General features: G+C 49.5%; 3 protein-coding genes across 3 annotated transcripts; 2 read left to right on the plus strand and 1 right to left on the minus strand.

Moving 5' to 3' along the window:
• Positions 1 to 1,874: 1,874 nt before the first annotated feature.
• On the minus strand, positions 1,875 to 7,166 carry ASPZODRAFT_112559 (hypothetical protein; the record flags this gene model as incomplete). Its single annotated transcript, XM_022721043.1, has 4 exons — positions 1,875 to 2,156; positions 2,307 to 4,874; positions 4,968 to 6,696; positions 6,823 to 7,166. 4 exons carry the CDS (start codon positions 7,164 to 7,166, stop codon positions 1,965 to 1,967), a joined length of 4,833 nt encoding a protein of 1,610 aa, XP_022582587.1. The 3' UTR covers positions 1,875 to 1,964.
• Positions 7,167 to 7,646: 480 nt separating this feature from the next.
• Positions 7,647 to 8,742, plus strand: ASPZODRAFT_92305 (hypothetical protein; the record flags this gene model as incomplete). Its single annotated transcript, XM_022730438.1, has 3 exons — positions 7,647 to 7,769; positions 7,839 to 8,150; positions 8,216 to 8,742. 3 exons carry the CDS (start codon positions 7,647 to 7,649, stop codon positions 8,243 to 8,245), a joined length of 465 nt encoding a protein of 154 aa, XP_022582588.1. The 3' UTR covers positions 8,246 to 8,742.
• A 406-nt stretch (positions 8,743 to 9,148) lies between these two features.
• On the plus strand, positions 9,149 to 13,462 carry ASPZODRAFT_62494 (hypothetical protein; the record flags this gene model as incomplete). Its single annotated transcript, XM_022729081.1, has 5 exons — positions 9,149 to 11,097; positions 11,146 to 11,331; positions 11,394 to 11,862; positions 11,920 to 12,504; positions 12,566 to 13,462. The coding sequence occupies 5 exons, from the start codon at positions 9,149 to 9,151 to the stop codon at positions 13,460 to 13,462; spliced, it is 4,086 nt and encodes a 1,361-aa protein (XP_022582589.1).
• Between the last annotated feature and the right edge of the window lie 242 nt (positions 13,463 to 13,704).

The following is a 13,704-nucleotide window of genomic DNA, read 5'->3' on the forward strand; positions in this document are numbered from 1 at the left end:
AGATCTAGCGTCTGTCCTTTGTAGATCCTGAGGAGATCATGCGGAGACTCACGCAAATGGCGTTCGGCAGATGGGTCGGCTAGCTATCTCCTCGGTGAGAGGAATACTACTTTACTAGGTATACCTTACCCAGTGATGGATGTGGCGATGGAAACGGTGGTACCAATTACCTCAGTCGTTGACCGGATTCTCTAGGTAAACCCGAGAATAGGTTGGGTCGAAGTCTCCTACTTGGAGTACACTCACTCCACTACTGACCGATGACCGACTGATGATTGACGGTGAATCAGAAGATCACCCGAAGTGTCTGGAGAATGCCAAATGCCAAGGTCATGACTGGTGATCCTTGCCAAGAGCACGAGTCTGGCAGCGACATGAAACGGTCTGTAGGTACTCTGTACTCTGTACTCTGTCCAGTACTATTACTATTTTGGACACTGATAAGTGATACTGATAACGTAGTGATATCATCAATGATAAATGTCTACATAGTATAAGACTGTAGTAGTTAGTACACAAGATATTAGTCGGTACCTGACTCTGTAGGGACTGACAGGGATATCGGTAAACCCCCAGAGCGAGCACGAGTCATACCAGACACGGCAGTGAACCAAGAACCAACCCGGCCATAAGGAAGCGCATGAACGTAGGTTTACCTGCGGATAGCAGGGTTGGTACCTTGCCTAACAGAACCTTGAACCCTCAACTCGGGCCGAGAAGTCGTGGTTTGTTGGGAGTACTCAGGTATTCCGTAGGTGTTCCGTAGGTAGTTTGGGTACCTACCTAGTAGGTAGGTACTCTGTAGGTACTCCGCGGAGTACTCTGTAGGTACTCAGTACTCTGTACTCCGTACTCTGTAGGTACTCTAGTGAAAGTGTTTTGCTGCCTAAAATGCGGCGACCTTCCGCGACCAAAAACGGCTAGTCCATCGATCACTGGATACGCTATTCCATTCTAGGATACGAGGGCAGGTTTTGACCCATCCATCTGGAACATGCAGGTCTGTGCGAGCAGTTAGTAGTAGTAGATAACTACTACTTGATAGTAGTAGAGTAGTAATAATAGTAGTAGTAGTAGTAGTAGTAGTAGTAGTAGTAGTAGTAGGAGTAGGAGTGGGAGTAGATAGCCAAGACGACTACTACCTTCCTAGATGGGTAGATCTGAATATGAGTCCTGCTCTACCTATTAGCCAAACCTAAAGAACTCTGTAACTGACTAGATAGACTATTGTCTCTCTAGAGAAGAGGTCAGACTTGTACTGTCTCTGCGTCATTCATCTTCCTGACAACATCAACACATAGCTCTGCTTTACAGACTACATACTACATACTTCCTACATACACATACTACATATTCAAGCGTACTAATATCGAATGGTTCCATGGGTTTAAGTTCCGTGATTCAGGCATTGAACGCATCCACAAAAAACAGTTTTGTTTCTACTCCGTAACTGCCCTATGCTCCCCACGTGTGAGACCGAATCGTCGTGCAGCATGAGGGGGGGGAAAAGAAAAAAAAAAAAAAACAAAAAAAAAACAGGGCGTTGGAAACTCTAACGGTTCTCCAATGATCGCCTCCATGGGTCATGAAGTAACTCCCGAGAACTTGTCCCAGGTACGGACTACGGAGTCCATCGTAGGTAGATTCGGTAAAAACCTCGGTTCGGTACTTGTCTGAGAGTGCCAGATTTTCGCCTCTTCTGCTGTCCGGCTGTCTTCGATGGCAAGGGAAAGTCGTTGCTCATTCAATTCTCAAGGTACGGAGTACAATACTAGTTACTTCTACTCTACTCTACTAGCTAGTTACTACTCTATTATTTACTACTCTACTACTTGTTAGGTAGTTCAGTATGAGTAGAATACTAGTCTATCGATAGTAATAATAACATAATGGTAATAATAAAATAGAATAATAATGAAATAGTAATAATAGTAATAATAATAATAATAAGCTTGTATAATACATCATCGACGTCGCTTGCCGAGTCGGTGCTCATGGCCCCGTTTCGACTTCTTCTTGCTCTTGTCGGCCGGCAACACCAACGGCTCGTCCTTCATGTGCCACTCCATGAACCGCAGCAGGTACTCGTCGACGTGCCCCGGTTGTAAGTCTGCCTCGGCCGTCGCCTCGGGAGCGGCACCAGCCGTGCTCTCCGTCTCATCGGCGGGAACAGATGCTGTAGGCACCGGGGTACCCTCGTCGCCCGTGGTAAGCGGCGTGCCTGCCTGGCTGGGAGGCTCTGCTGCTGTTGCTGCCCCTGCTCCTGTCGCCGTGGTTGTTGTTGTTGTTGTTGTTGTTGTTCCCACCGGCCGTCCGACGCTGCGATCCTCAAAGTCGCCGTCATCCGCGTGGTCCAGCTCCTTCTGCGCGTTCTTCGCTGCGTCAATGTCCTCTTTATCCTCCGCCTGCTCAAAGCCTCGCGTGCTGCCTCCCGTCGATCCACGGTTATCTAGCACCCGGTCCATCGCCGCGCTGGCCTCATCCTGGTTCTCCGGCACCTCGCTGTCGATCATCTCGCGCACATCCAGTTTGTTGAAGTAGTCCGTCGTGAACTCGCCCTCTTGGATCACCACGTCATCCAGCATCCGCTTCTGGTTGGCTTTGCGGAGAATGTTCGACTCGATCGTATACTCGGATACAAACCGGTAGATGTGCACGTCGCGCGTTTGTCCGATCCGGTGACATCGGTCCTGACACTGCTTGTCCATCGCTGGATTCCAGTCCAGATCGTAGAAGATGACCGTGTCCGCACCCGTCAGGTTGATCCCCAACCCACCAGATCGACTCGACAGAATGAACGCCAGAATGCGGTTGTCGTTGTTAAACCGGTCTGTCAGGATCTGCCGTTGTTCCACCTTGGTAGTCCCATCCAGTCGCAGATAGCGGTGCCCGTGGATATTGAGGAACTGCTCCAGGATATCGAGCATCTTGGTCATTTGCGTGAAGATGAGCGCCCGATGGCCACCGGCCTTGAGATCCCGTAGCAGTTTGTCGAGCCGTTGCAGCTTGCCACAGTCATACTGTAGCAGGCGCTTGTCTGGAAATGCGATCGACAGACGCATCTGGGCTTCGTGGAACGGATCGTAGCGCCCAATTCTCTGCTGCGCGGGAATATGGCGGGTCTGGATAGGCGTCAGCGCGGCTTCGGTGACCCCGGCTGCGACAGCCGCCGGGGTGACACATGCGAACCGCTGCACATAGCCCTCCATCTCACGGGCCCGTTCTTCAATAGACAAAACCATCGAGGCGAGCACACTGGACTGGCTCATGAGCCAGTCTGCTGCGGACAGGTTGCGGACCCGATTATGAGATAGCGCCTGGTGCTTGTTGTCGGCAGTGAGGAACTCAATCAGACTGCTGCCATACACAGGGCGGCGACCATGACGTTTCGATTCAAAGTAGAGGCATTGCTCGAGTTCTTGCATGCGCCGTTTCCTGGCAGAATTCTCCATGGAATCAAGAGCCCACCGGATCGTGGAACCATTGAATCCCATGCGCCAGTTGGTGCGCTTGTACTGACATTCCCGGAGTGCTTGAAATGGCGCATACGCCATGATCCGTGTACTGTCGTCTGCCAGTCTGCGCGAGATATTCTCCCGCGAGATGGGCACGAGATTGAGGAAGTCCAGGTCAAGCTTGGTCAGAGGATGCTCGTACAACAGTCGTCGTCTCACGAGAAGATCCTTGATCTCGTATTCCGTGGTGACTGAGGTGGTCATAGCAAACGATGTCGAGATCTGTCGCGTCTCGAACAGATCGGGGTGGTTGCAGACCTTGCGTAGTTGCATCAGACAGTTAATGATAGATAGATAATTGCCTGAGGCTAACGTCTCCTTTGTCTGTGCGCGAGACATGAATCCATCATACAAATACCTCTGTCTTTTGGAAAGTCTGCAATAGACAACGTGCTCATATTTCGCTGGCATTTGCTTTTCAACGTCGGCCTTGAGGCGCCGTAGGATATAGGGCCGTAAGACAGTGTGGAGTTTGGTCACTACTCGCTTCGCCTCGTCATCCATCGTTTCTCTCCCATGTTCGAGAATCTGTTCCACGGGGCGACGGAACCATTCCGAGAAATTCCTTAGATCAGCAAAACCGTCGATACCTTCTCCGTCTCCGTCTGAAGGCATCAGAAAGAACAGAAGAGACCACAGTTCAGTCAGGTTGTTCTGAAGTGGAGTGCCAGTAAGAAGGAGCCTGGCTCGCGTCCGGAATGTAAGAAGCGCTTGCCATCTTTGCGAACGGAAATTCTTGATGTTATGAGCCTCATCCAGGACCATATAGTGCCAGTTTCTTCGCTTCAAGACTTGTTGGTCTTGAAGTACTAGCTGATAAGACGTGATCAAAACATTCCAGCTGTTATCGTCCATCCAGCCCTTGCGTTTCGCCCTGCGCTCATCCTGGTTACCATAGTAGGTCATGATCTTGAACCCAGGACACCATTTCTTGAACTCCATTTCCCAATTCAAGATGACACTGGTGGGAACAACGACCAAATGCGGACCCCAGACCTCATGCTCCACGGCCAAATGCGCAAGCAGAGCAATAGTCTGAATGGTTTTACCGAGGCCCATCTCATCAGCAAGAATGCCATTGATCTGATTGGTGTACAATCCAGCAAGCCAATCCAGGCCGAAGTGCTGGTACTCTCGCAACGTGCCACGAAGTAAATGAGGGATCTGTGTCTTCAAAGCAGGAGCAGGTGATTCGTTAATTTCAACAGGCTTCTCTGCCGAAGGTTCAAGTGAAGATATGGACTCTGGTTCTGAGGGTTTGGTGGCGAATGTGCCAGGGGATGCCGCGCTAGATTCTCTGCTTCTTCGTGATTGATGTAGGGTATGGCCATTGTCTGCAGAATGTGGCTCGCGATAGGACTCTTCAGGGGGGCCATCGGGATCAGAGGATGAAACACTTCTTGCCTCAGACGGCGAAGATTTTTTGATAGAGTCAGCGATGTTATTGTCAACAGCTGCCGGGATATCATCCGCGAAGTCTGTGGCACCACCGGTATCATCCTCTGAGACATCTAGAACCTGAATATCATTCGTAGGGGTAGGAGCAAATGTATCATCAGCAGACGCTGACTCGATATCAATATTTGCCATTCCATGGGTGGTAGGTCCATTCGGAACAAGGGAGACTTCATCTGGCTCCTCTTCTTCCTCGTCGTCCTCATCCGATGACAGAGACTTCCTATCACCAATACCAGCCACCATATCATCATCGGCATCACCGTCACCGTCAAATTCAGTCGTTACCAACTCTTTCGAAGAGAAGAACCCTAGCAAGCCAGGACCATCATCGCTAACGTCAGATTCATCGTCGTCGTCTTCATCTACTTCCTCATCCGCATCACTATCGCCCATATCATCATCCATATCGGTGGACTCTTCACTGTCGTCTAGGAGCATTGGATCAACCTCGTCTAGCATGATCTGATGTGAAGAGGTATCAAGCTCCGAATCGTCAACATCGCTGGCATGTCGCTCAGAGTCCAGAGCGACGCTATCTCGGGTAATCATAGTATTGCCGGATAAGATCGACGCTCGATCTGATTGATCTGCGGCCGAGGGAAGGTTGGCATATTTCATTCGCAACTGATCAGCTGTGAGGGCTGCATCGTCATCAATATTATCATCCTCTTCAGACTCCGAGTCTGTTGAAGACATGTTGCTTTCGTCTTCTTTCGGTGAGTCGGAATCGTCCGTTCCATCTTCATCATCATCATCATCCTCCTCGCTAGATTCAGCGTCATCATCTTCTGTTTCTCCGAGAATCTCCTTGCGCCTCTTCTCGAATAACATCGTTGATTTCTTGATCGCGCGGTCCAGCGCTTGCTGATCTTCCACCTTTCGCTCTTCCTCCCAACGCGCGAGACGGTTTCTATCAACTTCTGCGCGTACAAGATCGAACATCTTTTGGAGATCTTTGGCGAGTTGTTTGCGCCTTCCACGCATCTCTTCTTGCTGTTCTCTCAGAATATCCTCGGGGTCTTTGTGGCGCTTTCTCCAGGCATCGGCACACCATTGAGCAAATAGCTTTGCTGTATTTCGATGCCGTTTATGTTCCTGGTCAAGAAGTTTCTTGAAGTAAATTGCATGCGCTACAAGGTGATCCTGATGGGAATATTGTTGCGGCGGTTCTTCTTGCTGTTCAGGTAGGTACGCAGAGCAGACTTCTGGGCTTAGAAGACCACCAGGATTCACAGCATCCAATATTAGTTGCCTTTTCCGAGCTTCTTCTGCAGCTTCTTCGGCAGCAAATATTGTATCATCCTTCTGCAGCCTATCCTCACTCTCGAGCCATTCCCTGAAAGAGGTGTATTTTCGAGGAGCTAGAACATGGGCAGGGTGCTGGACGCTAAGAGAGGGTTTCTTGACCTTGAATCGCAATCTCGGCAGCTTCTGCGAACGCTCCTCTTCTCGCCCCTGTCCATCTCCCATATCGGGTGTCGCATCATTGTCGATCGAATAGATATCCAGAGAAGAGGGCGTAGGTGTCGAGGGGGTGAATCGCGAGACTTTGGGACTCGGGCCCGGGAGGTGATGATTGGAAACCGCTAAGCTTTGAGATCTTGTCCGAGTGTTAACCGACTGAGAGGCTGGTGAATGTGAAGCTTGATACCGTTTCCCAGCTGTCCCTCTTGAGCCAGAATTCCGGGGTGATCCGTTTGTTGTCACTTTGCCACCTAGAGCTCTCCCATTCATATCTGACAGTGAAGGTGCACTTGAGAGTGGCGATGACGCGGCCGGTCTGGTACCAGCCGAAAACCTCCTACTTGCGACATGTTTGTGAGCTGCTCGTGTGGGTTTCTTGTCGGACGATGGCTGTAAGTTGACAGGCAGAGTGTTGGTTCTGGATGATTTGCGCCTGCCATCCACGATAAACGAAGTTGGCCCCTCAACCCCAACCTTCTTCCAGGGAGGCGATGGAGGCCGCGGCGTCGAACGCCGCGAGTTTACAGAGTCCACTAGCTTCCGCTTCTTTGACGGAGGCCCTTCGGTATCTCCAGTTTCAACCTCATCATTGTTCGATTTGGAGGTCAGATCGGGCGGAGCATGTTTCGAAACGCCTTCGAGCGCATTCGTATCGCAAATGGCGGCATCGCGGTCTGGCGTCACGCGTTCATGATGTTGTGATGTACCATTCACGCTGCCGTTTTGCATTTCTTGCTAACGCTGGCAGGGGCCCTCTGAACAGCTGACCCCAGCTTTCCCAACGAGGAGAGAGTTGAAATGAAAAATGTGGGCATTAATAGAAAGACACAACCGAGAAGAAATGCCACACGAAGTTTGGCATAGTTATCGGCACTGTAGCGCGCTTGGTTGCTCAAAAACAATTTGGTTTGAAGGATTGCGTGAAGAGGGTTTTTTCGACAGCAACAAGGAGCAACTGACGGGCCCGACGTGTATGTAAGCGCGCCGCGCCCTGTTAATGCCTGAGGCCACAATATGGGCCCGCCGCTTTTAGCGCAAACCTCCCGTCTCCTCGCCTGCATCTTAACATCAAGTTCGACTGGAAACGCTCAAGCTTGTTTTTCTCAGTGCCATTCTGTTTTCGCAAATCCGGTAGAACAGTAAGTCAACACCGCCTAGCTCCACCTATTTGGAGCATATTTAATTGCCAATGCTCACCCTAAGGAACAGATGCTGTCTCAACGAATTCTGAGCCGGCGCCTGCCTCTGGCTGCTGGTCGTTATACCGCCCCCCGGGCAGCTTTTTCCCAGGCCCGCGCTGTTCAGGCTGCTGAAATTGATGATCCGCTCCAGGTAGAGTTTCATTTACTCAATATTTCGTGCTTCTCCGACCCCAATTTATCTAACTGCTCGCTTTGACAGAACAACAACTACCCCAACCCTCCTCGGCAGAAGCGTGCTTTCAGAGACCCTTACGGCGGTTGGTGGGATCGGCAGGAAAAACGCAACTTTGGAGAGCCTGTCCACGAAGACAACGAGATCCTTGGAGTGTTCAGTCCTGAACAGTATACCCACGTTACAGCTCGCAAGGGCTTCCTGTCCCTCGGCACCTTCGTCGTGACATTTCTGGGATTCTGTGGTGTTGTCAGCTATTTCTACCCGGACAAGCCTAGTGCGCCTCGGACCTTCCCGGATGGGTTAGAGAAGGAGCTTGGTGGCCCAAATGCTGTGCTTGTGAGTACATCTCTAAAAGTGCTATTGCTCTACTTTTCATCGTTGCTAAGCTAATGTTCTTCAAGGCCCGCAAACCCGATGAGGATAAGTGGTAACAGTCAGATTTGTTTTTGTTTGATGTAAATACGGTGCAATCTATATTTTGGGCGTCAACCGAGTGTCTAGGTCTTTATGGAGCTCTGAGGTATCTGCTAGACTGCAGTAACAACAAAAGCAGCTACCTTGTTCTGTTCATGATAGAGACCAACGAAACAAGCCCGAGAGCCTAGAGCAAAATTCGGAATTTCCGATATGCCTTGGCGTCATCAGGCTTTTGTCTATCAATTTAAGGGAATTAAGGGGTAGTCGCTATAGCGACTGGAAAAAGGCTGATTTCTCCCACAAAATTCCCTAGTCATGTTTGATGCCTGACCTTCGCCCAATACGAATTTGCTTTGAAAATACCTATCCGCTTTGTCTCGACTATTTGGTCAATATATCTCGCAGATGGGAGTAGGCCTTGGTTCTCGGCACCATTTTTTGTAGGTATGAATTGCTCAATAGTTGTACTGCTGTACTTCCCTCCATAGAATATATATCTGCAGTGACAGGCAAGATATAGGAAGTAATTTCAAGATCGCTATTCATCCAAATCGCTAGTGTCCAGTATCCTGTAGTGTGACGACGTCTAGCCGCGCGCCTCGCTGGAGCCCTACGTCAGTCTATTTTGGTTCCGCTTGGGAGCTTTGTTTCAAGGTGCGTCAAACCACTTTCCCGCAGGGGTTAGACCCCCTTCCCTCATCAAACACAACGATAACGGGGATTACTTCTGTGAAACCGATAGCAAGCACGTCAACGCCATCGAAATCTCATTTCAATATTCAGAATTATCCTGGATACAGAGAATCCATTCGGCTTGCGCTGGCTGGCGGGCTGATCGTGAAGCTCTATCCATGGTGCCGCACTCTACACCTCCCCTCCTTTCCAACGCAACAAAATTTGGTTAAAAAAGCAAACCCATGTCGACGGCATCGAGACAGTCCCGAGGGATTAACCGACGGATTAATAGCATCCAACATGAAGCGCGCCACTCCCGAAATCTGTCCGCATCGCGGACACGACCGGTCAGCGCCAGTGCTGCCTACACCTACGCTCTCCGAGTAGCCTATCTCTCCTATCTTCTTCAGCCTCGTGCTCGGCGCATACAGAACATTTCTACTCCGCAGTCGCGCCTCAAGCGTTCCTCGACCTCCTTTCATGATCTCATGAAAGACTTCTCTCTGGTGAGGGATTCGAAGAGCACACGGTTTCCACATGGCCTCATATCCGAACTGGAAAAGAGGTTGACGGGGATTCTAATTAAGAAAGAGAAGAGGAAGGAATATCAAGATCCTCTGGTTGTGAGGACCTTTGCTACTTTCCTGAATACCTTAAAGGACCAGTCTTTCAAGAAACGGATGGAAAAAGACCGGCGGGCCGAAGATCTCGTGTTGATCTTCTTTTCGAACGCAACCAAAGAGCTTTCGAAGGGCAAAGATCCGGAAGATGACAGCTGGAAACTAATGGTCGACAGGCATGTTGCTCTATTTGTTCGCTTGATTGCATTGATTTTGAAAGATCACGACTGGGGTAAAGAACGTCCGGAATTGGCGAATCGTCTAGCTGTCCTGGAAAATAAACTCCTTTCTCAAGACCAGGATCTGGTACAGGCAGAAGGTCCGAAGGCAGCCATGGAAGAAGTTGTTCCACTGAGCTATGATATCAAAGATATGACACTCGTGCAGCATGTAGCAAGGATTTTTGGCATCGACCATTCCCAAGTGCAGTCTGATATAGATGCCCACAAGTCAATCTGGACCGAGAGAGCTGCTCTGAAGGATCTCAAAACCTACCAGGCCCATTTGAGCCTCAAGACTGGCCGGACCCTGTCCAGAGAAGATTTTGAAAATGAAGAAGCTTATGAGGCTTGGAAAAAAAGCGAGGCCCCGGAGCTTTCACAAATGATACTCGCCATCATTCAGTCTAACCCGGAGCTTGCAAAAAGCACACCAGGCAAGACCCACTCAAAATCCAGCTCACTCATGATCGACGCCGGAGCTCTCGATGGATCTTTTTCCGATCTTCCCAAACCTGCTGACAGAACATCATACATCATTGACCAGTCAATAGACTTTAGCTCTCTGTCACTGGATAACAGTAACGGATCAGGCGAGGAATCCGACATTTATACTTTCATTCCCCCAGATACGAGGGCACTCTATCGGTTTATTCTCGCTCAAGCCCTGAGCCATGATCTCAGAGATCAGGAACTTGAGGCTACGCAGGCGACATCAGAAATGCCTTCGATGAAACTGCTCTCAAAGCAATCCTCTGAACTTCTGAATGAAATCTGCATTCGTTGGCGTATACCTGGCTTCTCAAGGATTGTCCTGTTCCTGGATGTGGCTAGAGCAAAATTTGTGGATAATGAAATCAACCTTGATACTCTCGACTCGGCTTTTAATTTTGTGAAAGAGGCGCCTGCACACGAAGGCCGCGGGAAGCGCAGCAGCTTTGTAGCCTCAGCTCTCTATGAGAGAAACAAATGGACGACCCATGACATTTCTTTGATGCGTCAGTTACTTTCAGCTCTACACGAGGCTTTGCTTCGGGAATTGTACGACGTTATGATGGATTGTTATGAAGCCAAGCCTCGTTCGATCGGTCCGGTGATGTATGTATTAGAGAACCACATCCAGCTCGATCCTAATTACACCGAGGACGAGGAGGATATAAATCGGTTTCGCTCTTATGTCGAGGACGGCCTTGCGCAGAAAGCAAGAGACAGATACCAAGAACTTCTCGGCAAAGAACTACCAGAGGACCAGGAATTATGGCGCGCAGACCATGTGATCCAGCTTTGTCAAGCTATCACACAGCTCTCGCAGAAGATTCAGAAGCGCTATAGGAAAAATCCAGAGATCATGGGGTATGAGTTCACCTTTTCTTTCTTTAGATGATCGCTTACAGAACCTAGAGTCAATCCCCATGAGATATTGCTTTGCATAATGCTTCCTCTCTACGCCGAAGACGCTCAGGAGATGGTAAAGAACATTGTTGAGCAGGCGAAAGAAAGAGGCGAAGAGATTGATATTGAAGAAGGATTCGATCTGTATAAGGAGCTCGCGGCGATCCGGCGCCTTTTCACTAATGCAATTGCTGAGTACGAACTGTTTTGATCCCCCCTTACACCTCGCCGATCAAGTCATGTTAACGGATACACAGTGTCCCATTCCCTTTCTCAATTGAAGATCTCTTGGAGGATTTTGTCTGGCGATGGGTCCGCCTGACAGAGCAGAAAGTGATGGAATGGGTTGAACAGGCAATCCGACAAGATATCTTTGCTGTCCGTGCAGATGACACAACCGATGTAGTGCCTGAAGACCACAGACACAGTGTTTCGGTCATTGACATCTTCCGCTCCTTTAATCAGGTCATTGAGCAGATAATTCATTTGGAGTGGGACAACGATTATCAATACGCCAAATTTATGACCTCGCTTTCCAAATCAATAGGGAAAGGAGTAGCAAGGTATTGCGAGGCACTTGAGCAAATGTTTGCGAAGGAAATGGATCGGCTTTCTCCGGACCAAGAAGCAGCCATGAGTCAGTCAACGCAGGAGAAGTGGATGCAGATGGCCAAGGATGCATGGAATAGCAAGGACAAGATTGAGCCTTTCCAGTTCTTCCCCGAAGTAAGGCCCCGAGAAGCTTACTGGCCAAAACTCACATGCATTAACGCTAGCCTATAGTCTCTTGTCAAACTCAACAACGTCGAATACGCCTTAAATCAGCTTGATAAGTTGGAACGGGAGATCAATGTCGACGGATGTGCGGAAGTAATTGCAAGACATACCCCTCCCCAGTCACAGAGGCCACGCCGGTCTACGACCTACGTTTTCACTGTCAAGGTTGTCGAAGCCGAGGATCTGAAAGCCTGCGATATCAATGGCAGCAGTGACCCTTATGTCGTCCTTACCGATGAGTATCAGAAACGGATCTCCAAGACCCGTATCATTTACAGCAATCTAAACCCGAGATGGGATGATACAGTTGACATCACGACTCAAGGCCCACTTAACATCATTGCGACCATCTGGGATTGGGACGCCGTGGGGGATCACGACTATGTTGGCCGAACATCTATAAAGCTGGATCCCGTGCATTTTGGTGACTTTCTGCCCCGGGAGTACTGGCTCGACCTGGATACGCAGGGCAGACTCCTTCTGCGTGTAAGCATGGAAGGCGAGCGAGACGACATCCAATTCTACTTTGGCAAGGCTTTCCGAACCCTGAAGCGGACCGAAAGGGACATGACTCGTAAAATCACTGAGAAGGTGCGTCATCTTTTTTCTTCCGTTTAAACTGAGCCAAGGTGGACTTACTTTTTGATTCAAGCTTTCTGCATATATCAACCAATGCTTGTCTCGTCGGACCTTGAAGTCATTGCTGTCTCGAGGAATCAGCATCTCCAGCGTATCTAGCTTCCTGAACCGGAATCGTGCTCAACCCGCCGCTACAGGGCCCACGCAGACCGACGTGGAGAATGCATTGACACCCTTGTTTAACTATTTCAACGACAATTTTGCGATCATGAATAAGACTCTGACAACGGAAGCGATGAGAATGGTGATGGCTCGTTTGTGGAAGGAGGTACTAGCCACCATCGAAAGCCTTCTTGTTCCTCCTCTATCCGACAAAACATCGCATCAGAAACCCCTAACAATACAGGAAGTCGACATTGTGTTCCGTTGGCTGGTACTACTTTTGAATTTCTTTCATGCTGTCGATGAAGAAACCGGGGATGTCAATGGTGTGCCAATTGATATTTTGAAGTCACCAAAATACCATGAGATACAGACCCTTAACTTCTTCTATTTCGAGCCAACTGAAAGTCTGATCAGGACATCTGAGCGGATGGCCTCCGAAACGGCTTCACGCCAGAACGCAGCGAAGAATCGAGTATCGGCGCCCGCTCATCTCGGCGCCGGTGGTGGCAGTAGCGATTTTCTCGGTATCCCCAACGCACGGCGTGCCAAAAGTATCATGCTGTCTCGAAATCTCGGCACCATGAAGAAAGCAAAGGCAGAAAAATGGCGCGAGGCCCAAGCAGAACCCAACGACGACATGATCCTGCGCATTCTGCGCATGCGACCTGAATCAGCCAGCTATCTACGTGATCGGAGCCGCCAGAAGGAAAGATTAGCGGCTGCAGCCGCGGCGGATGCCATTGTGAAACAAAGCTTGATGGCCGGTGCTGGTGGGAGAATGACGGGTACTCTATCTCGGCACTGATACGTGTTGACCTCGCTGGAGCACCGAGAACTACTATACTATTCTTTGCAATCTCTCGTTTAATATGGCATGTCCTATTGCAGATGGGTATGCTTTAATGCGCGTGATCATTGGCCCTGTTGTGTCGATTCTATATCATATCGTTGATTTCCTAGTTTGATATCAGTTCATCATTCCACTTCATATTTTGGTTGTCTGGTCTGCATGATTGTTATGATTCCCATTTCATCGAGTTCCGCCCA

The sequence above is a fragment of the Penicilliopsis zonata genome (assembly GCF_001890105.1).
Source record: "Penicilliopsis zonata CBS 506.65 unplaced genomic scaffold ASPZOscaffold_4, whole genome shotgun sequence".
In the NCBI taxonomy this organism is placed as follows: Eukaryota; Fungi; Ascomycota; class Eurotiomycetes; order Eurotiales; family Aspergillaceae; genus Penicilliopsis; species Penicilliopsis zonata.